Source organism: Xiphias gladius, chromosome 10 (assembly GCF_016859285.1).
Source record: "Xiphias gladius isolate SHS-SW01 ecotype Sanya breed wild chromosome 10, ASM1685928v1, whole genome shotgun sequence".
Classification (NCBI taxonomy): domain Eukaryota; kingdom Metazoa; phylum Chordata; class Actinopteri; order Istiophoriformes; family Xiphiidae; genus Xiphias; species Xiphias gladius.
Genome location: NC_053409.1, coordinates 27,418,650 through 27,442,468, shown reverse-complemented (window position 1 = coordinate 27,442,468; position 23,819 = coordinate 27,418,650). Strand labels below are relative to the sequence as shown.

Here is a 23,819-nt window from a genome sequence, read left to right as displayed (position 1 = left end):
GCGGTACTGGTCAGACATGAAAATCCCGTCAGGCAAATTTTAAAATTAAACTATATTTTATAAAACTGAATTCTCCATATAGAGCATGAATGGTTGTTCTGGGTTTGTTCTTAGAAATGTTAGATTAACAGAATAAGCCTCACTTGAGGTCCATAGCGTGGTTGTAGAAGGTGAAGCTGCAGATGATTTTCATTATCGATTAATCTGCCAATTATTTTCTCGACGAATCGTTTGGTCTTTAAATGTCAGAAAATACTAAAAAATGTCTTCAAATGTTTTGTTTTAGTTTTGTCTGACCAACACTCCAACACTTCAAGATTTTCAGTATCACGTAAAACAGTGTTTCCCAAACTTTCAGAATGGTCATCGCTTGAGGTACAGCAGTGTCTGCCCTCAACGCAGGCGTCAGGAGTCATAAGTTAGAATTCTAATTTAAATACATTTTTGAGGCACAAAGACATGAAACTAGCTGGTTTTTCACAAAAAAGCAAAGATTGGAGATAAATAAAATCAAGTTTGGGCACAAGATTTTAGTTTTTTTTCCTTCTGAATCTTTCTCTTGATGGTCCCGACCCCCGTGTTGGGAATCACTGACGTAAGACAAAAGACAAGCAGAGCTGGAACTGGAGAATATTTGGAACGTTTGCTTGAAAAATGGCGATCGTTTAGGGATTGATCGACTAACTGTTTCAGCTCCAGTTGGTTGGCTCGGTAATTTGGTCCAGAATGAGACATCTAAACAGCTTTTCAAATCTAAGCAGATGTTTCCAAGATCAAGAATGAACTTTCAGTCTCATCTTTTAAGACAAAACACACACGATGACCTTAAAGAACTCATGAAAAACAGGGAAATTACAACATCTAAAATTCGACAACTAAACAAACTGCATCATGTGACATGATTTAAGTTTCAAAAGAGCTACTAAATGGACCTCGTGGTGAGACTGTTTGGTCAAGATTTCTCAGATGTAGATGAAACTTTACATGAATCTTGCATCACGGCAAAAATTTTCTACTTGTGCACAAGAAATATCAGAATATAAGCTCAGATTGTCCTGAAACGTGCTGATCTCCTTCCTGCTCTCCGGAGGATGAACACTTTAGATTCTAATGACTCCACGATCTTTCCTCCAGCGCCACACTCGGGACAAACTCTACATGTTCAGCTCGACTCCAGGTAAAACTGTAAGAACAGATAAATCATCAGGATGGTGTTTGTTGTGTTATCTGATAAATGACAAGAAATGAAACGTCAGAAAAGAAATTTCTTAATGTTATACGAAGGCAACGGGACTTGCTTGAGGTTCTGAAAGGCTTCTTCCGTTCTAACGGACCGGTGGGGAGTCCCAGGGGTTCAACCTCTTGTAGGGTCATTAACACCTTAAGGTCACATGAGTCATGGTGTGAATGGCTGTTCGGCTGCCTGGGGAGGGATCTCAGGACCGCAGGATTGAAGCGGTGTCGTAGACCACCTCCTCAGTTTCGTGATGGTCGTTCCGTTTTGACGTAGACGGATTCTTTCACTCCTCTTCACAGACACACAGAAAAGCAAAAAAAGGCTAAGAAGTTCATTATGGACCTTGCATCCTGCAGCTTAACTAAAGGTCATCATCCAGGAGTCAGAGGACAGCTGGAGAGAGATCAGGAACCAGTTGTTATCCTGTGACCAAAGTATCGAGATTTCATACCGACGTCAAGTAACGACAACATCCGCTGATGAAGACCATGAGATGCCCGTTAAAGCTCTGGAAAATTAAACATTTTTTAAATTGAGTCAAGTCAGTTTTCAATAATCACAAATCAAAAATTTGTGATCTAGATCTCCATGAATATAAATGTTTAATTTTCCAGAGGGGCGGCTGTGGCTCAGGAGGTAGAGCGGGTCAGCGTGGACCACAGTGCTTATGTTTTTAGAAATGAATTTTTAAAACTCAAACATCAACATCAGTCCCACAATTACACTACTTCGAGGATCTCCCTCTGTAGTGACGCCTGCAGCGTGTAGGGGGCGCTGTCAGGATTTTACCCTTTTCACATGTGCAGATTTCAGTTTGAGTCGGGTTGTTTCTTGGGATCAGTTTCTCCTCTGCAGTGCTGCATACCGAACATAGCTAACACGCTAATCTGCAGCTCAAGGTCAGAACAACACAAAGACCTCAGTGCACAGAGGATCTGTATGATCTGCAGTCATGTGCACACTCACGTGCACATGACTGCTGTCAGCGGCCAGCCACTCAGATGTGTGTGTGTGTGTGTGTTACATACAACGTAAATCTAATTCACAGCTGTGTTTGGAAACAGGCAGATGGGTTTGAGGTTGTTTTGCTCTCGCACGACAGTGGATCGTTGGATTCTACTACCGACTTACTTTGCACAGCGTGTTTTCACGCTGCCTTTGTAATATCTGAATCTTAGGCCGCTAGTTTAACTCTGTCTGTGCACACGGGACATTTTAAGCTCCATGTGATTCCATTCCTTCAAATGCAATTTTTGCATTTAATTTTCTATTGAAACTTCCTCTCGCCTCGCTTTGTGTCTCAATACACTTTAGCTACGTTTAGGTTGGCGTATATAGTATTAATACCCTTTTAATTTGAGTTTTCGAGGTGTACCTTGTTATTTTAGTTTTTTTAGAGTCACTTATCTGTGCCTCTGTTGTTGTGTGAATTTCCCCGCATGTGATTAATAAAGTTGATCTTGTCTCTTTATGCTAATGTTCTGCAGCACCTTCTGAACTTTGTTTGGATGTGTTGCTATAAACTCAATCAGGCGTGTGATTCCTGATAAAACCACCACCAGGCTCTGTCCCCTTCAAGGTTTCAGATAATTTAATGGACATCACTCCTGACCAATCAGAGAGCTAGAATAAGATGCTACGCGGATACAAAAGGTCTGTAAGGAAATATCGATGTCTGCAAATCTCTGCAGAGGAGTGTTTTACGCATCTTTCACGCAAACCCTTTCAATCGGTTTCAAATACACCGGTTAACTGATCGGACTCTCTGTCAGAAGGCCGGTTCAGAACGGAAAAAACCAAAAACACGCTTTCCCAGAACTCGTAAAGGCTCATAGACGAAAACGGCCACGCAAAAGGTCTCAGGAACAATTGTTCACATTCACTTAGGTGCAGACGGAGAACGGCTCGGCCCTCAGTCTGCAGCTGAACACCCCCGACCTCCACTGGTAAAGCGACCAACCAATCGGAGCTCAGCCGGAGGGCTCAGGTATGAGGACGTCACCGTCCCACACAGGTTGCACGGATGGTGATTGATCAACCGAGATGGAAGTGGATGAGGAGAAGACCATTACGACATGAAGCAGAGCGGCTGAGCTCAGAGAGCTGCATATCTGATACCTGCCCTAAAACGATCTGGACTCAAGGTTCACTTACTTTGTGGCTGTGTCTGACAGCCTTTTTCACAAATATAGAACTTGCTTAGGTGTCAAGATGATAACAGGGGGTCACTTGGGTCAATGTGACACGCTCCATTTGTCGAGGAAGGCTGTGGGAAAAGCTTTGTAACTGAGCCTCGACTTCGGAGCATTTTACCACCTTGAGTAGAGCTGCATCGTCGTACGTTTTAGGAAACCGTTACAATAAAAGCCGGTCCAAGGATTATTTGGTGTAAAAGATTCTTCTTAAATCTCATATTTATAAAAAAAAACATTTACCTGAGAACCTTCAGTGTCCAAAACCAGAAAACAGGATTTTATTTTAAATCAACAGAGAAAAATTCATACAACTTTTAAAACACACTTTGTTCCTTTAACAGGAAGAAACAATCAGCCAGTCCTCCTTTCCACACTAACATCACTTCCTCTGAGTGCGTGATATTGCTTCAAAGAAACATTTACCGGCGGAAAACAACGGATCTCCTTCGGGTTCAGCTCTTAGTGTCGACTGGTTGACCCTGATACGCCTGCTTTCAAGTCTAGTTAAACGCAAACAGTTCATACAGTAGAATCTCTTCAACTGAATCTGGTCGGGCCGGATTTTTTCATCCATTTATTTCTCTTCTCTCTCAGCTTTAGTGGACAGTTTGAGTGTCTCACGATGCTGCAAAAAGCTTTTCCATCCTGAAGAAAAATAAAGGATTTTTACTTAAAGAAACTAAATCTTCTATAAACAGACTGAACCTGATTCATTCTGTTTTCTCATTTATTGTCCAGTGTGAACAGCGTCTCGTTGTGTGTTGGATTTTTTTCCACCATGTTCAGTTTGACGGGGGGTGGGGAAGATAACCATGTTATCACCGTGGTAACCAATGTTTGTTTGTTTGCACTGTTGCCATCGTCATCATCGTTGAACCTGTTGCAGCAGCGTTCAGGAGTCACTTTGTTTCTTGATTACCGTCTGAAACAGAAGCTCCCGTCATCACAGACCAAAAAAAAAAAACTAACAAAAAGAAACGGAGTCAATTAAAGCAGAAACTTTCCCTTTGTGGTGAGCGGACAGGTAGACAGGTAGACAGGCAGACAGGCAGACAGGCAGACAGATGAAAGAATATCGTGACCCTGAAGCAAGAAGTGAAGGAAACACTTCAAGTCCCGCTAAATATCATGTGTCATCAGCAGATAACCCAGAGCTGCAACAAGCAGACAGAACAATAATTTCAATCATTTCAGTCCATTTTTTAGTCAAAATATTTGCTGGTTCCAGCTTCTCAAATGGGAGGATTAGATGCTTTCCCACACACCTGAAGATATCATCGGTTTTTAAAAATCCTTTTCTTGTATTTCATAAACAAAAGGAATCATTAATAAATCAAAAAACAATTTGCAGATGAATCGATTGCAGCCCTAACATGTAATAACTGATTTCTGCCAGGCTGTAATGCAGCTGTGAGCAGATGTTGAAGTGTCTACTAACGTCCAGTGTCTGTTCCACATATTTTCTGTTTTTCCTTCCTGTGTTTCACTGTGTTGTGGTTCATCGTCTGTTCATCCAGCAGCCTCCGCTGACGGAGGAGTTGGAGCCGGTGACAGAGACGCTGATGAACACTGAGTTCTGCTCATTACCATCCGGGAATTAAAGTCAACTCAGTGACAAAAGTTGACGACTGAACAAAGTGAAACTTGACTGAGTCTGAACTTGACCAAAGATCCTCAGTGAGGGAAGAAGCTCCACTACACCACCACTGTACAGTCAGAGTGTTTCTGTAGTCCCGAGAACTCCGACAGAGTGAGACGTCCTCTCTCTAGTGGATCACATCAGTTTCAGGACTCAACATTCTCCAGTAAAACGTTCATTCAGATAAGATCAATAATTTAAAATTACAAACTTTATCCAGTAAAACTTGAGATTTAGTATGTGCAGCTGTTTCAGTGCATCAGAGACACATTTAATCAATTTTTAGGTTTCAGTTCGGATCTGATATCAGCAGATAATAAACATTAAAAGGACTCTGAACGGGATCGGGCCCAAAAAAAACAAAAACGAAAATCTTACAGCTACATCATGGAGTCATAAACCAGTTATTACATGTTTATATACTGATTATAAATGCTAAATAGGGGGACTTAACGTAAAGTGTTGCCAAAGTAATTTTATACAAGAGTCAAAATAAAGTTTGGGGAATAAGTCAGTCGATGAGGACGAGTGACTGTTGTGTGCTCAGTTTAAATAGTCCACTGTATATGGGTGATTGTGTGTGTGTGTGTGTGTGTGTGTGTGTGTGTGTGTGTGTGTGTGTGTGTGTGTGTGTGTGTGTGTGTGTGTGTGTGTGTGTGTGTGTGTGTGTGTGTGCTTGGCAGCTTAACAAACTACAGTAAATGTTTACAGTTCATTTAAGCTTCATAAAACTTCATGAGGCTTCATGAGAGGACGCTCACACACACAGATCATGGTGCGTCGGGTGGTTGGGCCCCGGTGTACCTGCTGCCTGCAAGTCTAGTTTAACCTGTCACAGAAAACATTTCAGCATTTTATGAACCTAATCGGGTCTGCTCCGATGTTTTTGACTGATTTATTTTTCTTTTCTTAGCTTCGGTGGCCAGTTTTAGTGTCTCACAAGGCTCCAAAATTGCTGGTGTGTGTGCTACATAGAAAACAGCGGATGTGGGCGTCTGGCTTACACCATGTGTGTTCAGGTCCATGTGGTCTGACGCACAAATGACACACCGTGAAGCTCAGAAGATTTAGATGACTTAGATAAAGGTTTAAGAAGTTTCATTAAGCTTCATGAAGTTTCATAATCTTGATATTTTGACTGCCTGGATGTTCAGAGCTCCAGGCAGCTGTACAGAAAAAAAGTCTGATCTTTCTACTGTCACTAGAGTCTCATCTACTGGCTGACCTCTGAGCCCAGTCCACTCTGCTCCATACCAGGCCAAGGTCTGAGACCTCCAGGAGTCCAGATCTGAACCAGTCCAATCCTGGCTGGTTCACATTGTAAGATCCGGTTCATTCCGGTTTGATCAGCGCTGGCCGGTGTAAGCTCTGAACCAGGAGGTGACGGAAGCAGCAGCAGACGAGATCATCCCGCCAGTGTTAGCAGAGGGCTGGGAAACCTGCAACGCACTCTGGGAGAGATCCATGGACTGTAGGAAGACATAAAGAAGAGGAGGAGGAGATGTTACCAGATAGCAGGTTCAAAATCAGAGGAGACTTAACTTTCAAAACCACCGGCTGCAGAAGAAAGAGGACAAGAAGTTCCACAGTAACAGACGACACCAAGCTGCTGATTTCCTCCCACAAACACTGGAAAAACCCTCAAACTGGATTTTCTCATCCGAGTCTGCCAGCAGCTCTGCTGTGTGATCGGACACATCCAGGTTTAAAATATGTGATGACAGAGAAAGTGAGAGAGGACGGAAAGTTTCCTTCTTCGCTTCCCTGTCACACAGCTCCGACCCTCAATGAGCAGCTACAGCATCGTTTAGTAAAGTCTCAGTTTTCTCCCAACACCTGAAACACCGAGCTGCGCTTCAACGTTCACACACTGAGACGCTTCAACATTCACACACTCTGGAGAGAGGCGGTAAAGCTCAGTTTAAAACAGTTTTAGTCTGAACGGAAACTGAAACTGAGAGAAAAAGATGAGTTTAAAAACGTAACTGGCTTTCATTAGAATGGAAATACAGACATGATATTATTTTGATGTTTCTGTTTGACAAAAGTTTTAGGGCAGGTCTCAAAATTATTGATAAAGAGATGATATTCAATGTTTATGTAGGCAGTGTCAAACGTGTGATATCATTCTCATTAGTGTCTTCACAAAGAACAGATCGTTAACTTACAAAACCATCTGTGGAGGCTAACAACATTAGGTCTGAATCCAACTCGTCACCAACGTCAACTTGTCCTGTCGATAGCCGTCTGTCATAAAACCAGTTTTTAGGCTCGTTACCACCCACAGCTGGACTGGTGTAGAGCGGTACGGCGTGGTGGACTGAGCTCTGGACACACTCTGAAGCACGGTTAGAACAACTGTTCGCCCGGTGAAGGTTAAGTCAGCTGTGTGTTGGTATTTTTCAAACGAGACGCACACCTGTCGCCCTGGCGGATACACACACTCAAATGCTCACGTGCATGTTCGAGCGCACGTGATAACACAATCCAGCTCTCTGTTGTCGTGACAACTGCACCGGTGCCAAATGCAGCTCTGATAGATGCTAATAAAGCCAGCAACTAAGCGATGGGACAGTCCGGGAGCAGGCAGACCCACGTTTTAGACTTCAAATACAGATGAGTTAGTCTGTATTTTTTGGGTCCGATCGGTACCTAACGACTCGGGGCCAACCTGAGGTCTAACTCTGCACACCGGTCTCACACATGTGACCAGGGTGATCCAGGTGTTTCTACCTGTGATGGGATGTCACAGAATCGTGGACTGGGCACCGTCTCCCAGTCCGTCCCCAGGTCCGTCTCCTCGTCCGTCACAGCCTCGTCTCCGCTCTCCTCCGCCGGCCCCGCGGCCTCGGGCTCCACAAACTCCATCGACTCCTCCAGGTCAGCGCTCACCTCGAACGGACCCGTCCTGAACCAAACAGAAAGCACTGACTTACTGGGCCCACGCCTGGTTTAGTTTTGTGGATTTGATGAAGTCATCTAAAGACTCCCAGCAGCTCTGACTGGACTGGGCTGGGCTGCGTCACTGGTTGCCATGTCGCCTGGTTTCTCTGTGAGGCTGGGGTGTCAGAGAGACAGACAGGCGCATCTCACCTGCCCAGGTTGTCGTTGTTGGGGGAAACCAGAAACATGATGTTCCTCAGAGTGTGATGAGGGTGAAGCTTCTCACTGTCGACATGCTGCAGACATGCAGAACAGGTCAGGTGTTACTGTTAAAACTCTTAACATAAAATATAAAAGCAAAACTAAAGTAACAATAAATTCTGTCTTTCTCACTCTGCTGCTGTGAAGCTACACATCTCCCTCCTTTAATTCTTCCTGCCATTTTAATACCTTTTGCTTTACTGGCATTAAATGTACCGTGGATGTATTTGTGTCTTCGAAACAATATGGAGAGAAAATAGATAAAACAGAACAAAGGTGAGAACAGTAAACTCGGAGAAAAAAGTTTGAACATTGATAATCATCTAAGAACATCATCTAGTTTTGTCTACTGTTTCTGTGTTATTGCAGACAGCGAGTTGAAATCCCTCTCTTGAATTTTAATGTGACAGAATGTTTTCAATTCATTATAAATTTCAGTGGTTTCTCTCTTTTAAAGTCTCAGTGTCTCCGAGCGTCTCACCTGTGAGAAGCAGAGGTGGAGGATGTTGGTGTTGAGTTTGCTCAGAGCTCTGGTGAAGCGATATCTGCTCAGGTTCTCTCCACAGAACTCGCTGAGAACAGACAGGGTCACCGTTAAACATCACACACACGTAACAGCCCGACGCTCCGTTTTCCTTACGGCGCTCTGGAAGTGAAGGCAGCAGCAGGTGTTTCCTACCTGTTGCACAGCTTCTTGGGTAGGTTGACGTCCAGGATGTGAGACAGGATGGTGACGAGCTGCGTGGCGTAGCAGAGAGCAGCGCTGATGGTGTGAGCTGGGTTAATGTGGTCCAGCTCTGCAGCACACGGGAGGTCAGAGGTCAGACCCCGTACAGACAGGGGACACAAAGTGAAGGGTCAGTCCGTAGATAGGACAACAGAGCTGACGCTGGCACCAGCAGCTCAGCTCGGATCAGGTGATCACACTTCACCTCACCTGTACCTGACTCAGAGCTCCACTAACAGACTGTTCCAGTAGAAAAGACAACCTCATTGACTAGAGATGCAGACAAAAGACACGTGTAACATCCAATCTGCAGTGTAGGTTAAAAACCAAAGCTACATGTAACACAGACCAAATCGCCTCTGTTCATTTCCCTTTTATATGTAAATGTGTGTAAAAGTGTTGATATCGGTTCATATGAGGATCCCAAAGCTCCACAGAGCAGCTGTTGATAAACTGTCCTATAAAAACATGAAGCTTCACTTTTCCTCCCGACAAACAAACAGAAAACCCCCATCGGAGTCTCTCAGTCTCTGATCCACACGCTGTAATATAGAGCTGAAACGATTCACCCGTTAGTCAACTGATTTTTATTTTTTTAATAATTAACTACTCATTTAAGATGTTTGTAGTGTCTCGGATTTTCTGAATATATTTGGGTTTTGGACTGTTGGTCGAACAAACACGATATTTGAAGTCGAGTTCAACCGGCCCCAGGTAGATCGTGGCATCTGCCATTTTTTTTTCCTTTCTTTCGGTAATTTTTTAATATGCACTTAATTAACTGTTGAAGACATTGGGGACGAGCATTCCTGGTTTGATGAATAATTCGGCGGCGGAACAGACCGTCACCCTGGCGTTACCTGATTCTTTCCATTTGTTTGTAAGCTGAGAGAATCCTTGTTAAATGGCTGCTATCAAAATGTGCTTTAAAAAGTTCAGCATCGTCGTATTTTTCCAAAACGGTGACGTGATGAGATGGATTCCCTGCAGCAGCTGACTGACCGGGATCAGGTCTCAGTGACCCAGGACCCTCTGGACCGCGAACAGATATTTTACAGATAAAATACTTTGTGAATCACTGTCAGTCAAAACTGAAAGTTAAGACTGACTAACGTTGCTTTAAGGAGTTCCTCCTAAAACTCAGACGGTGAATACGATTCCTGGTCATCTGGACTGGACTTGTCTGGATGGGGACTGTAGTTGGGCTAAAACCTCGACTGTGTCTGCTATCACTCCCTATTTACTACATAGTGAACTACATTTACACCAAATGGAGCCTCAAAAACTCCACAATCAAACAAACAAAGCCGTGTCCAGGGCATGAACTCTGCTTTCTTTCTAAATCTGAATTCACCACTGAGCAGACCACTGAGTGCCCCCCCCCTCACCTGGGCCCTGATTGGTGCTCTTCTCCTCCACCCAGCTGTAGTAGGCGGAGCAGTCTCCGTTGCTGGGCAAGGTGACAGGGGGTCCCGTGATGCTGATGCTGGTCTCACCGTTCTGGTCGTCCCAGATCCAGCGTCCCGACAGGTAGGTGGTCCTCCGAGCCTCGGCCAGCTCGCTCACCGTGCTGGAGGTCAACGCTGGGTCGCACTCTGCCACCACGTCCGCGGGGTCTCTGACAGACAAACGCAGGGGCAGAGGACAGGTTAACAGTGTCTTCTTCTGTGGTACAATCTTTTATTTTTTTCTTCTGCTACTTCTTCTTATTATTATTATTATTATTAATAAATTTGATTTTAGCGCCTTTCACATAACCCAAGAAAACAAGCTAAATACATAAAGAAAATGAGGAGAGTCTGGGTCTTAAGTCTAGATTTAATTTAATTTTATTCTCTTCCTATACTTTGTCTGTGATGTGTAGTTTACTCTTAGTTTAATAAAACTTAAATTTAGTTTAATCCCAGAACTAAAAAGGGTTGTACTGATGAGATTGTAAAAATCTCATTAGCCGTAAATCTCTCTCTCCAAAAAAAAGGTGTTGCTAATGTCAGAGGTCAGGTGTGTTTAGTCTCACCTGCTGCCCTGTTTCTCCTCCTGTGTGGGGAAGATGTGTGTGGTGAGCTCCAGGATGTGTTCTCGTCTCAGAGCAGCCAGCTGACTCAGTCTGCTCTGCAGCTCCCGGCTGCGTCTCTCCAGCAGCTCCCCCAGACGGCGGTTGTGACGCTCAATTTTGTCCCGTTTCTCCTGGTGGCGTCCGGCCCGACGCTGCAGCCGCTGACTCTCCTCCTGAGAGCGCAGGTGGAGGTCTTTATCTGCAGGAGGAGAAGAATGAAGGATGCAACAGAGACCATCACGTGACCACAACAAGTTTAAAACCCTGCAGACACAGACTCACCGCTCTTCACCTCCTCGTTGCCCCAGGCCACCGCCTCCTTCAGCTGCTCGATCTTCATCTTACACGACATAAGCTTCCATTTCTGAGGAAACAGCAGCTCCTTAGTTTATTCTGTCTGATCTGTGGTGAACATGAAATCTCAGACATTCACGTTTAATCCAGTCATTTCAACATGAAGAAACGTGCTCGTCAGTCTCTGGGTTTTTCATTGTTTTAGTGTTTAAATAAAGCTGACGTTTGGTGAGTTGAAGCTGGTACATTTTTTCCTCCGTGTGCTTGTGGAGCTCGACAGAGAAAGAATATCAGCTCGCCCGGATCTGTCACCTGTTGGTTTCAGCGGTTACTTCTCCTCTGTAATCCAGACATTTTGAGATTCCTCTGTGTTTGAAAGCTCCTACGTACACTAAATACAAATGGGCACGTCTTGCTTAAATAGCTCAGAAGGCTCAATGGTTGATCTTTGTGAAAGTAAAATCGCTTCTGCAGTGTCAGTAAGCAGGTCTCGGACGTGTTGGTGCGGAGCTGCTTCCTTCAGGGCTTAGGTACAGACTCGTCGGGACTGAGCTGCAGATCTTGTGCCAACCTCCCAGTACAAGTTACACGCTCCTGCTCAGTTCACACAGCCAGCTATAAATTTGCTCTGCAAACCAGCTGATTTGAAAGTGCTGCTCTGGAAACTGATTTATAAATTTGAATTAAAATACAACTTTTCACAGAGCTGTGTGATATATACAGTCTGTTTGTCAACACTCAGGTGTGTGTTATAATATCACATCTTTACAAACACACAATAAAACACAAACTCATCCTGACCTGTCACCATGAAAACTATACATAAAACTACTTATATACTGACAGGTGACAGATTAAAGGAAAAACCAGCATAAAGTGTCTCAGTCAGGTGTCGGGCCACCACGAGGATCCAGAACAGCTTCAGTGCTCCTCATCATTGATCCTCCAAGTCTCTGGAACTCTACTGGAGGAATGAACTCCATTCTTCCTAAAGATGTTCCCTCATCTGGTGTTTTGATGGTGGTGGCGGAGAGCGCTGTCTAACACGTGGGTCCAGAACCTCCCACGGGTGTTCGACTGGGTTGAGATCCGGTGACTGTGACGGTCACAGCACGTGATTCACATCATCCTCATGCTCATCCAACCATTCAGTGACCCCTCCTGCCCCGTGGACGGGGGCATTGTCATCCTGTTTCTCCACCCATTGTTCAGGTTTAATCTGTCACCGTCTGTATTTGCTAAAACGCAAGTAAAGGTGATCACAAGCAGCAGAGGTCAATTTGAATAATGTGACACACCCCTACTTCCCGTGTTATAGGACAGGAAGTTATAAGACAAAAACACAGAGTCTGAGAACTTCCTTGTTGCTGAAACACATAAGGTCAAAGGATTCAGACTTTCCTCTTTAACAAAATACTTTGTTTGCACTTAATTGATAAGAAATTCATTTGCACCCTGTGTAATAATCCAACAGGACAGTCCCTGTCTGACTGACTCGCTGTTTCCTCTCTTTAACTAGTTCTTTTTAATTTGTTATACCCGTTTTAATGTTTGTGCTGTTATCAGTTATTGCTTTACCACTAATCTTTGTTCATTTTTGCTCAAAATACAAAATAAGAATCAACCTGATCAAAAGTCACAACAGCTTTGTCTGCTGCAGGCCCCTGCTTATGGAGGAGAAAAAGGACAGACCTCACTGAACTGGTGAAATCAGTGATTCGTTGGGCTGAACAGGCGATCAGAGTTCTCCCTCACCGACCGAACGTCCTCAGTCAGCCTGTGGATACGGGCCAACTGATGCCAGACACATCAGAAACTACAAACAACAGTCCAAAGATGATTTCCACAACAGCTTTTTCACAGTACCTGTCCCCGGGTTAAAGTGACAGAGCTGGACTCACCATCTCATCAGCCTGCAGCTTCTTGTCCATGGCCTGGATGACTCTGTGAAAAGAGAAGAGTTAAAGTTTTCAGTTACCAGAGCTGATACGGACACACAGCTGCAGACCTGTCCGGCTGTAATACCATACAAATGAATACGGGGACATTATTTATACAGTATGTGTAGAGTTTTATCAGTACTGCTAATATTATCAGCCCCAGACATCACAGTCTCTCTCAGATTATAGGAAAACCACTGTCAGCAGGTCAGTTTGACTGAACTAGACTGTCACCACACTTATTTTGCCATCAGCAGCTGCAAGTTTCACCTGTGTTGCAGCTGCTCCTTTTCCTCCTTCAGCTTCTTCAGCCGCTCCAACTTTTCTGTGTATCTGCAGAGGCAAAACACCGACACATCGAAACAGTCACAGTAGGAATGTATTTGTGTAACATCAAAACTTCAGAGTAGCGGTGTAGTTGTTGACTTGGTCCCCCTGGCGGTCCCCGGAGCCCAGTTTGGTGAAATGCCCCCTGACATGACGACTATGAGGGCAGTTATTTTGGGTTTTCACGTGTTGTGTTACTGCAGCAGGGCAGCTAACCTGGTCAAACTAACACCAGGTTACAGGCTGACGCAGCAGTGGCAAAACAACCTCTAACGGAGTCTAATGAACCTGGCGGAAACCAGCAGCCTGGACGCAAACATCAAAACACAGCTAACGAGCCTCAAACACCCGCTATCTGAACCAAGAAGTGTTAGCAGCTAATGCTAACTAGCCCGAGCTGATGATAATGACTTGGTGCTGTCAACAGATTTTGAATTAACTGATATGGAAAAGCCTTTGCCAGCTTGGCGGTATAAATCTAAGTTCAAATTAATTAAATAAAAACACGATTAAAATGAATTCGTCTGCGGTACTGAATCTGTCGTCTGCAAGAGAAACCTCTGTGTGTAAAATCAGAAATTGTCAACGTAACGTGGATGGTACAGCTGAATAAGAAATATATAAAGGATATAATTACATTTTTTTTATTACAATGATTCACTTTTCAATTCGGCATGCATGTTATAAACTTATCAGCAATTATAGCAATAAAATAATAACCTTTATTTCTCTCAGCCCCGCTTTTACCTTCCACCAAAACTGCGTTTGGTCAGTTGCAAGCGGCGTGTATGTATTAAAAAACAGAAAAGATTTGTTGGGAGTTATGTGTCTTTAAGTACTAATATTTATGCCGAACTGTAAAGGGGGTTCATATTCTTATCCCGACACCTTATATAACCTGATAGATTGAGTGTGTCCGGTAAGATTAAGGAAACATTAAAACTTTAAAATATGCCTATGAAGTTCAGCATTGGCAGTAAAAAGACAAGTGAGCACAGGCTGAAATTTGAAGATTTCAGGACCAAACTTTACCTCTCCGTGTTCCTTCCGTCAAAGTACACGAAGTCCCCGGCCCGGACGCACCGGGCACAGGTGAGCCTGCGGCGGGAGGTGCTGCACAGGGGGCACCGCTCCACCGCCACGTACAGACCCTCCGCGTCGTCCACTGATTCCAGCATCAGACAGCCCGGGGTGGAGTGAGCCTGATGCGAGTGATGGGGCCGGAGAGGCGGCCTGCCCCCAGAGTGGGGGCCGGAGGATGAAACGGCTCTGTCCGGGCCGAGCGGTGGGAGTCCCGCTGAGGACGCCATGGGGAGGGAGAGCAAAGAGCTCGGCTAACCAGCTAGGCTAACGTTCAATTTAAACCTATTAAAGCTGGAATGAACTAGCCGCTCGGCACAGTGCTCTCTACGGCTCCATGCGGATGGTCTGACCGTTATATTTTCTGTGATGTCGCTGTCATATTATGTTAAAACTCTGGAGTGATGACGGGCTGACACACAAATGTTGTTGTTTTGATAAGCAGACGATGAGTCCGCTACTTCCGGCTTCCTCTCGAAAAACGTGACGGTTTTGTTTATGTAATGACGTAACGCCGTGGGCGGAGTCAAAGAAACCAGCGTCACGCAGAAGTTCAGGCCAAGTTAAAAGTTCAAGTTGAAAGTTTAAAATTGAATTAAAAACCGTTCAGCTTATCAGAGAATATCTATATTTACATCACTGCGCGATTCGCTGCGTTATTCGCACTAGTCCAGTCTCTCTAGTTATGAAAAACAATGCTTCTATTTCTGATTTGTCACGCCGAACGGTTTTGAATGTACTTCCAAGTTAAAGCATCAGGGACACTGTATTAAACCCTTTTTATTCACTCGTTTATATATTATATGTTCGTTTTCAGGTCAGAGCAAATTGTTAACATTGAAATCAAAGTCACCGATCCAGAAGTCCGATTGATCCATCTTCACTCTGAGTCACTGATCACACCTTCAAGTTCAACTATCAGAGTTCAAGTCATTGATTTTAAAGGTCGAGTCGGCGATTTTCTAACCGGATTTTCGAAGGAGTCATTGTTGTTCAAATCTGAGTTTACAGTATTATGTTATGTCTGATTCAGAAGAAGATACAGTCGCAAGAAAAAGGATGTGACCCCTTTGGACTGATCTGCATTTCTTTATAAATCTGTCTTAAAATAAGAGATAAAACATCAGATCTTCGTCTGAGTTACGATGATGAACGAACACAACCAACACACAAACCATCGTGTTGTTCTCGTCCATATGGAAAACATCCTTCAAACATTCACAGCGTAGGTCGGAAAAACGACGCGAACCTCTCGGCTGATGACGTCAACAGAAGCCAGCTGGAGTCAGGATTGATCAAACCTGGAGTCCAGTCAGTGAGACCAGACCGGAGGTCTGGGTTACAGCTGCTGTGACTTATAGAAACACTCATTTTGAGTTGGACATTCACAAGAAGCATCTGCTGATGCGACCCATGTCTCACGAAAAGATCTCACAAGACTCGGGATGAAGAGCTGTTGATTTCCGTGAAGCCGGAAAGGTTTACAGAGTCGTCTCACAGAGTTTAGACGGACATTCATCAGTCCACTGTCTGACAGACGGTCTACAAATGGAGACGATTTACCTCTGGGGCTTCTCTCTCTGGAAGTGGACGTCCAGCTGGGACGACTCCAAAGGAACAACACAGAATGATCAGTGAGGTGAAAAAGAAAAGAAAAAACAAAAAAACATCCCCAGAATAGCAGCTAAAGGCTTAAAGGAATCACTGGAGCTGGTTGACATGAGTCACCGTACACAGATCATGGTGCATGGAGCGTGGTTCCAATGGCAGGACGGGACCAGGAAGTCGCTGCTCTCCAAAATAAACGTTTTATGACCAGTTCATTCCAGAGGGTTCACTGACTTTCTCGCCAATGTAAAACACAAAATCAGTTGTGTAACAGAAGTTTCCTGTGCAGCGATTTGAAAACCTGTCGTTTATTATTTTTTCCAGGATGGTGAAACATTCAACAAACAACCGACTCATTTACCGTCCACAACTCTGCCGCGTAACACAATAAAATACACACACAAACACACACGTATTCAATCTATTTACAAATGAACAGGAAGTGCTGTCCGAGTTGTCACTGTTTCCTGAAGCCTCTCAGGATCGGATAAATGTTCTCAAATGCTTCGTAGATCTCAGCTCGTTCTTTAGCTCCTGGAATTTAACACACGACTACATAACTATTACAATTTTCTTTTAAAAAAGTTATATGGAAATGGATTCACCAAAGAAAAAAATCTATATCTCATCATTATGAAAAATGATAATTACAAGAATTAATCTCAATTATGATATCTGTAGCTCATAAAAAAAAAAAAACAGATCTCAGAACTACAAGAAAACTAGTGCCTGTCTTTGGTAATTATGAGAAGCACTTACTGTGAGTTGACACGCTCCACATCAAAACGTAACTGTTAGCATGTAGCTAAAACTCTACCACAACAGCCTGACACATCAGTTACCAATGCTGCATTAAAAGAGACAACAGATCTCTGAGTTATGACATAAAGATTTTGTTATCACAAAAAGTTTTCTCGTAATTGTGAGATACTTTTTTCCGTTGGTGAACGGAAGGTGCCTTTGTCAAAAAATGACACAGGGAATTAGATTTAGTTGTTCACTAGTATTTAGTGATACTGAACTCAACCCGGCTGCTGTTTCTTCACCATAACCACGTGGAGATACGTAAGTTTCCCTACCAGTCAGAACCACTTTCCCAGACACAAAGATGAGCAGGACGATACGAGGTTTCACCATCCGGTAGATGAGGCCTGGAAACAGCTCCGGTTCATAACCGTGGAGACAAAAGCACACATACAATCAGTCTCGGTAGCCGTGTTTGAATAAAGCTAACTATGTAATTATGTACTAATTACAACATCATCATTCAAGAAGAAACGCCAGTCTACTCACAAGCTGTTAAAATGTTGAAATTCTTTCAAAGAATTTTTTTTTGTGCTTTCGAAATATCTACGCCTGACCTGAGTGTCTTCTGGAGTCGAGTGAATTACTCCGATTCCTCTTGTTGTCGTCGGGAAGGCTTGTTGTTGTAATTACCAAGGACTCACACAGCCAAGTCTGAATATGTAGAGGCTAAAGTAGAGGCTAACTCTAGGCTAATGTAACATAAGCTAAGTCTAAACTAAGTGGAACTAGAGGCTAACTCTTGACGTTGACGTTACATAAGATAACTGTAAGCTAATGTAACATAGGTTAAGTCTAAGCTAACATAAAATAAGCTAGCTCTAAGTTCTAGGCTCCTGACCTTGGGCTCGAGCTACCCAACTAGACCCAGCTGACTACAGGATGGACGTTATCAACGTTTTACTATCGGTGAATGGCGCAAAGTCACGAGTTCAAGTTCATCAAAGTCCATCGATTTGAAAGATCTCTGCATGTTTACTTCCCCTTTGTGGGTGAATCTACTGATTGCAGTGCTGCCATTGAAATGAATTGATTTCACCATGAAATTTTGCCATTTTCAAAAGATGCTCTTACCAGGGCTTGGAGTTGTTGGAGATAGGCTAGCCATCTCCCCCTGCTTCCCATCTTTGTGCTAAGCTAGGCTAACCCCGTCCCCTCAACAATAAATGAGCAGCAGTCAGCGTTTCTACCTGCTGAACTGCTGGTGGGTCAGGACCAGTCCTTCCAGTCTGATGGGGAAACAGACATCACAGCTGGCCACCATGTTCTGGATCTTAAAGTCCAGGAAGCGAGCGGGGAAGCCAAGTTTCTGCACCACCCGGGCGTATTTCCTGGCTGCCAGCCGTGATTGCTCCTCACTCAAAACACACCCAGAGGGGAGAAGAGGGTTAATAAACTGAAAACAAACATCTTCCAGCAAAGTCATATCTGTAAGCGGAGATTAAAAAAAGCCCTTTCCACTGCGAGACTTCACCAAAATGTAAACTGGTTCTTTTTACAGTCTGGAATTTAAAAAACCCTGGGATTCTTGAGCACTTGCTAGTCTCAAGGTTCTTCTCTGTGTCCACTGGGTTTTATAAACCAGGACATCTCAGCGATACGTCATTAGCAAGGGGACAGCAGGATGACCATGTCATATAGAGGTGAAACGATTAGTCAAATAGTTGATCAGACGACTGAGTGACGATTAGTCAGCACCAATTTGTAAAATCAGTTCATTGACTAATTTTTCAAGCAAAAACGAGAAAGCTGTTGTCAGCTTCCATTAAGAGAATTTGATGCTTTTCCTGTTCTACATTAAACTTGGCTGAAATTCTTTTGGTTTTAGCCTGTAATCGTCAGATCAGTCGACAATGATCCTTAGTTGCGGCTGTATAAGTCAGCTGTCAGTGGAGGAAGTGGAGCTGGTAGCGTTGTTGTTTTGTTCCAGGTTTACTCTTCTTCCAACCCAAGTCACTCGGCCTGGGTTAGAGTCAGAGTCCAGCATGTTGAACCACTGCATAGCCTCTCAGTTTGTTCCACTGCAGCACTGTGATTTTTCTGTCTTCTTATTTGCTCTTTTTGATGCTTCCTGCTCTTTTTCCCTGTGTGTTGTATCTGTGAGTGATTTTCTGACAGCAGCTCCTCCGCTACAGAAACACTAAAGAGGCCGGAACATGTTGCTTGGTTCTTCTTTAAAGGGTCGGTTGTCCTGCTCCAGACAGACGCAACAGTGAAATAGTGGATTACTGTTGCTGTGTCTGTTGTGAAGGCGATGTCTCATCTGCTCCTGCCGAACCCGGCGAGTATCTGACCTTGGATATATCACCTGAGCAGAGCTTAAATTTAGTTCCAGGTGTTTCTCTCCAGAACAAAATTAGAGGCAATGACGACGAAGACACGTTACATTAGGTCTAGTTCAATTCTTTAAGGAGAAAAGGGCTGAAACTGACAGACAAACTGACCTCTTGGCTCCTGTACAGACCATCTTCCCCGAGCTGAAGATCAGCGCTGTGGTTCGAGGCTCGCGGATCCTCATGATGACAGCTGCGAAACGCTGAAACACAAGACCGTGATGAGGAGACTGGGAGCAACAGACCAACCCCTCGTGTTCCAAACCCACCTTTAAAAATGACAGACTGACAGTGGAAAGTCAGGTTTCAGTACCTTTGGGTTGTACTCCGCATTTCTGGCTTGCAGGGCGATGAACTTCAGGTCCAGAGGACAACCCAGGTTCACTGTTGAGACGATGTTCCTACTCACACAAAACAGAGCTGAAAGTCAGAAAACTGCCTGGAAAAAAAAAAAGAAGAATTCCACAGCTTCCAAAGCCTCGATTCTCATCTCAGTTTGTTTTCATTTTCACTTTATTTTATACACAAAAGGGTGCAAACGCAACACTTTCTGAAAAGCTAAGTTTGAACACGGGCTTGTCGCACTTTCACCGAACACCCGAACTCAGCCTAATGATTAGACTTTAAGTGTCAGTCTGGTGAAAAACTCCATTTGTCTTCGTGTCAACAAATCCAATGTTCAGACACATCACAGCTACATAATTCATGATGTAGCCGGCTGGGTGTCTGTAGAAGAACAGGGCTCCACTAACAGATGTTCCTTCATCACCGTGAACACAACCACTGTAGTTTATCTTCACTCAGTCCCCCACACACACCGTCCTGCTGCCACAAATACACACTACAGCACCAGATGTGGACCAATCCGCCGCTGGAAATAGTCCCCAACAAAGTCACTGTTTCCTCCTGTTTGTCTGATTAAAACTACGGTGAGCAGCTGTTTGTGGAAAATGACTGAAACTTTTTAAAATGAATCTAATTGTGGGAGGAGTTTTTAAAAATTTACATCTTGGTTTGGCTCCGTACCTGAGATCTGTTGACAAGAAGCAAAATACAGCATAACACCAGAGTTACACTTTAAAGTCTCCCAGCTAAATTTTATACACAGTAATTATTTTTAAAAAACAGACTAATATCTAAACAAGATAATACTGAAGGTGCGGTACACTATCAGTCCTATGGAACAGTGTAGGATTTGTACTTGTTCTGTAACAGCTGGATTTTTATGAAATTTTCCTGCAAAGTCTGCGTTTGTTTCTGGCACATTGCACACGTCTGTGGACCGGTACCACAGATACTGTATCAGTACTTCGCTTCTGGAATCATCAGTAACTTACTGCAACTGTGGGATGATTCCCGACCTCTCGGTCACAGGGGTCATGGGGGTCATGGGGGTCATGGGGGTCATGGGACAGAAGGGGGAAGCACCCGTCCCCAGTCCCGACGTGGATGCCCCCTGCTGGGGGTCAGCCGCTGCAGAATCCTGGGAGTTGTAGTCTGGACAGACGCCGCTGTCATGAGAGATGTCCAGAGCTGCAGTCTGACTCGCTGCTGCTTCCGCTGAAGTAAAACATCGCACATCAGAGTTAGAGGCTGGTTCCACAGGTTGGGTTGTTTGGATTCACTGAACTCATTATGATAGTTTTACTTAATTTGTTATTTGGACCAAATGTTACACTCAAACCAAAATTCACAAGAAGAACAACAAAGTTTTCTTTGCCTGTTATCTGTATCAAACAAGACATTTCATCTACAGCCGAACTTAGTGACAAAAAAAGCCGTTTAAACATTAAACACCTGGGAGCTTTACAAGGTTTTTATTCAATTACTTCTCTTTTTTTCTTCAATCATGTTGGCCGAATTGGAACGGGAATATTTATTTACTGAGGTCATATTGTTTGTTACTTGATGTAAATTTTCAGTAGTTTGTTGGAAAAAACAGCACATTCATCAGCGATGTCACACCTGTGTCCTCCTGTGTGTTGAGTTCATCGGGTAGAAAACTGAGGTCCAGCTCCTCCCCCAGCTCTCCGCTCAGCCCCGCCTTCGCCGCCAGGTGAGAGGAGTGCCGCAGGGAGGGGCCAGGGTCCTGTAGATGGGGGGCGGGGCTCTGGAGGCCCAGCTCCTCCTCCAACATGAAGCTGGAGTCCTGCAGGAGGAAGAAGAAGAAAAGAAAAAAAATCAGTAAGAAATATTCAGCCATTATGAGATCACTGACTCCATTTCTGAACAGCCAGCTGATCCAGATTTCAGCCTCATGGATCAGCCCCCGTCGGCCCCTCACCCACACCCCTCACCCCGACTCCAGCTTGATTTGACTTTTACTGTCAGTTGTTTAACCTGCGTTCATCTCTGACTGAACACAGAGGATCGCAGCTCTGCCCAGGTATAAGTCTAAGAAATCCTCCCTCTGCTCCGCTGGTTAAAAGCTTCATGTCCTCCACGGGGGCAGAGCTGCACAGCTCACATCGTCAGTTTACCCTCTACATTTCACAGGAATATCACATGCCGAGTTTTTAAAAACTTGTTCAGGTGCAACTGCCAGTGAAAACCCTCAAACTTGACTCTTCTAGACCAGAAACATACATTAGAATATAAATAACGATATTTGGCTTGTCCACCAGAATTATCCTCCTTGCATGGTGGGAAAGGCTCTGAAACTGCATGTAGGAAATCATGCAGGGACACAGAAATATATTTATCAGTTAGTATTTGACAATGTGGAAAACGGCATGTTGCAAACTTTTCGGTGGCTTTGTGGTCAAAGCTTTTTAGCGGGTGATCAGGTCTTTTTCTAAGATGCTGTTTCTAAGCCTCCAGGCTGCCAGGAGTTCAGATCTAGTAGAAAAAAAATGGAATTCATCGCTTTTTTATTTAAGTATCCACCATTAGTAGTCAGATTTAAATACAATGAGTCTAAAAAACATCAGAATTTCAATCTGGTGTGAGTTTTGAAGTGTCAGCTGTAAACTTCACACGGAGACCTGACCTGAGCTTTTGAAGCTGCATGTGCTAGAAATCTAAAAATGTTCAGAGCTCCTGTTTGGTTAAATGTTTCTTTGATGAATTGATGTATTGTATCTGACAGAAGAACTTAATCTGGAATTTAATTTGAACCAAGTAAAATACTGCAGTAAAAACAAGGTGAAATGTCAGGCAGATGAACTCGAAGACAACTGTGAGGATGAAACAAAGAGCGGGGATCGTTAGTTCCACATTTGGTTACATTCAGCTGGCACCTTCCTCCAGTGTGATCGCTCACCGAATATTCAGACTTTGATTCACTTCAGCTTAGAGAATTTAAAGTCATCAGCAGACTTTTTAAGACAGATTTTCCCTCCAGTGATAGAGAAGGCGAGTCGCCTCAGCTTCTCTTCATATACGGACATTTCAGCCTGTGCTCACTGATCATTGGAACCTCTTTGAATAAAGTTTTGGTTTTTCAAACAGCTCAGCAGCAGCCTGAGAATCTGTACTCACATTTGCAATGGAGTCATCAAAGTAACGCTCCAACGCCGACTCGTCCATGAGTGAAGAACCAGCTGACCTGATCCCGGACTTTCCAGGACCTGGTTCCAGGCAGAGCTGCACAGCTGCATCCAATCCACACTGATGTGATCCTGAACACATCAAACACTCACGCAGACTTCACCTGAGGCAGGGCTGGAAACTAACTCAGTACATCTACTGAAGTGCTCGAGCTACCTGTACTTTACTCGAGTATTTTATCTCCATGCTACTACTCTACTTCTACTCCACCACATTTCAGAGGCAAACATTGTACTTTCACTGCACGACATTTATCTGACGGCTTCAGTTACTGTATAAATCTAGATTTTGAAAGGCTTATAAAATATGATGCTTCTTTATAAACTACTGGACAGTAAATATAAGTTGAGCTGAAAATTGGTTGGACAGAAACTGCTTTGATGTCATTTTTATCATTTTTCATGCAAAAAATACAGCTTCGGTTTCAGCTTCTCAAATGTGCCGATTTGCTGCTTTTCCTTTCAATCATTGAAATCATTTGAATCATTTGAATGTCTCTGAATCATTTTTGAAACTTGGACTGTTGTTTGGACAAAATACCGTGAAGGAGCCACTTTAGTCTCTGGGAAATTGTGATTCTCACTGTTCTTACTGAACCAAACAATCAGTAGGTTAGTGGAGAAGAGGATCAGCAGCTCAGCCAAAGTTACCTCCCTGAGCCCCCATGTTCCAGATATTTCCTCTGAATGCACCAGACACCGGGGCATCTCTTCTGCGTATCGGTTCGCAGTAGCTGTGATAACATCAGTGATCGTATCAGTAGAAATACTGACTGTCAAAACGTTCAAGTAATAAAACGTGTTACCATGTCTCCACCTGCAGCTGCAGTTCAACCTCCCTCCTGCAGGTGGAGACATGTTCCACAAACGCTACAGGAGCGGAGCTC

General features: G+C 43.9%; 2 protein-coding genes across 7 annotated transcripts; both read right to left on the bottom strand.

Annotated features, from left to right (window-relative positions):
* Positions 1-3,689: 3,689 nt before the first annotated feature.
* atg14 (autophagy related 14) lies at positions 3,690-14,869 on the bottom strand. Its single transcript, XM_040136812.1, has 11 exons — positions 14,592-14,869; positions 13,503-13,565; positions 13,194-13,236; positions 11,281-11,362; positions 10,960-11,197; positions 10,331-10,560; positions 8,895-9,012; positions 8,697-8,787; positions 8,165-8,250; positions 7,805-7,979; positions 3,690-6,540 (listed from the first exon to the last, which is right to left on the bottom strand). The coding sequence occupies exons 1-11, from the start codon at positions 14,867-14,869 to the stop codon at positions 6,418-6,420; spliced, it is 1,527 nt and encodes a 508-aa protein (XP_039992746.1). The 3' UTR covers positions 3,690-6,417.
* A 1,665-nt stretch (positions 14,870-16,534) lies between these two features.
* tbpl2 (TATA box binding protein like 2) lies at positions 16,535-23,614 on the bottom strand. Of its 6 annotated transcripts, none has more exons than XM_040136813.1 (10): positions 23,584-23,614; positions 22,865-23,004; positions 21,350-21,533; positions 20,722-20,944; positions 19,698-19,785; positions 19,496-19,587; positions 18,242-18,409; positions 17,270-17,421; positions 17,007-17,094; positions 16,535-16,781 (listed from the first exon to the last, which is right to left on the bottom strand). In XM_040136813.1, the coding sequence occupies exons 1-9, from the start codon at positions 23,597-23,599 to the stop codon at positions 17,042-17,044; spliced, it is 1,116 nt and encodes a 371-aa protein (XP_039992747.1). In that variant the 5' UTR covers positions 23,600-23,614; the 3' UTR covers positions 16,535-16,781; positions 17,007-17,041. The 6 variants fall into 6 exon arrangements, with proteins under 6 accessions (XP_039992747.1, XP_039992749.1, XP_039992748.1 ...); XM_040136815.1 differs by having other exon boundaries at positions 17,327-17,421; XM_040136816.1 differs by lacking the exon at positions 16,535-16,781 and adding an exon at positions 16,784-16,799 and having other exon boundaries at positions 17,327-17,421.
* Positions 23,615-23,819: the final 205 nt, after the last annotated feature.

Bases quoted from the DNA above. Each gene is read 5' to 3' on its own strand.
- atg14 (XM_040136812.1), bottom strand. From the start codon at position 14,869: ATGGCGTCCTCAGCGGGACTCCCACCGCTCGGCCCGGACAGAGCCGTT. The intron at 11,363-13,193 runs GTGAGTCCAGCT...CTGTTTCCTCAG, and splicing joins AGCTGCAGGCTGATGAGATG to AAATGGAAGCTTATGTCGTG. The intron at 8,788-8,894 runs GTAGGAAACACC...GTCTGTTCTCAG, and splicing joins CCCAAGAAGCTGTGCAACAG to CGAGTTCTGTGGAGAGAACC.
- tbpl2 (XM_040136813.1), bottom strand. The intron at 19,588-19,697 runs GTACTGAAACCT...CTTGTGTTTCAG, and splicing joins ATGCGGAGTACAACCCAAAG to CGTTTCGCAGCTGTCATCAT. The intron at 17,422-18,241 runs GTAGAAACGCTG...TTGTCTCCACGG, and splicing joins ACCCACCAGCAGTTCAGCAG to TTATGAACCGGAGCTGTTTC.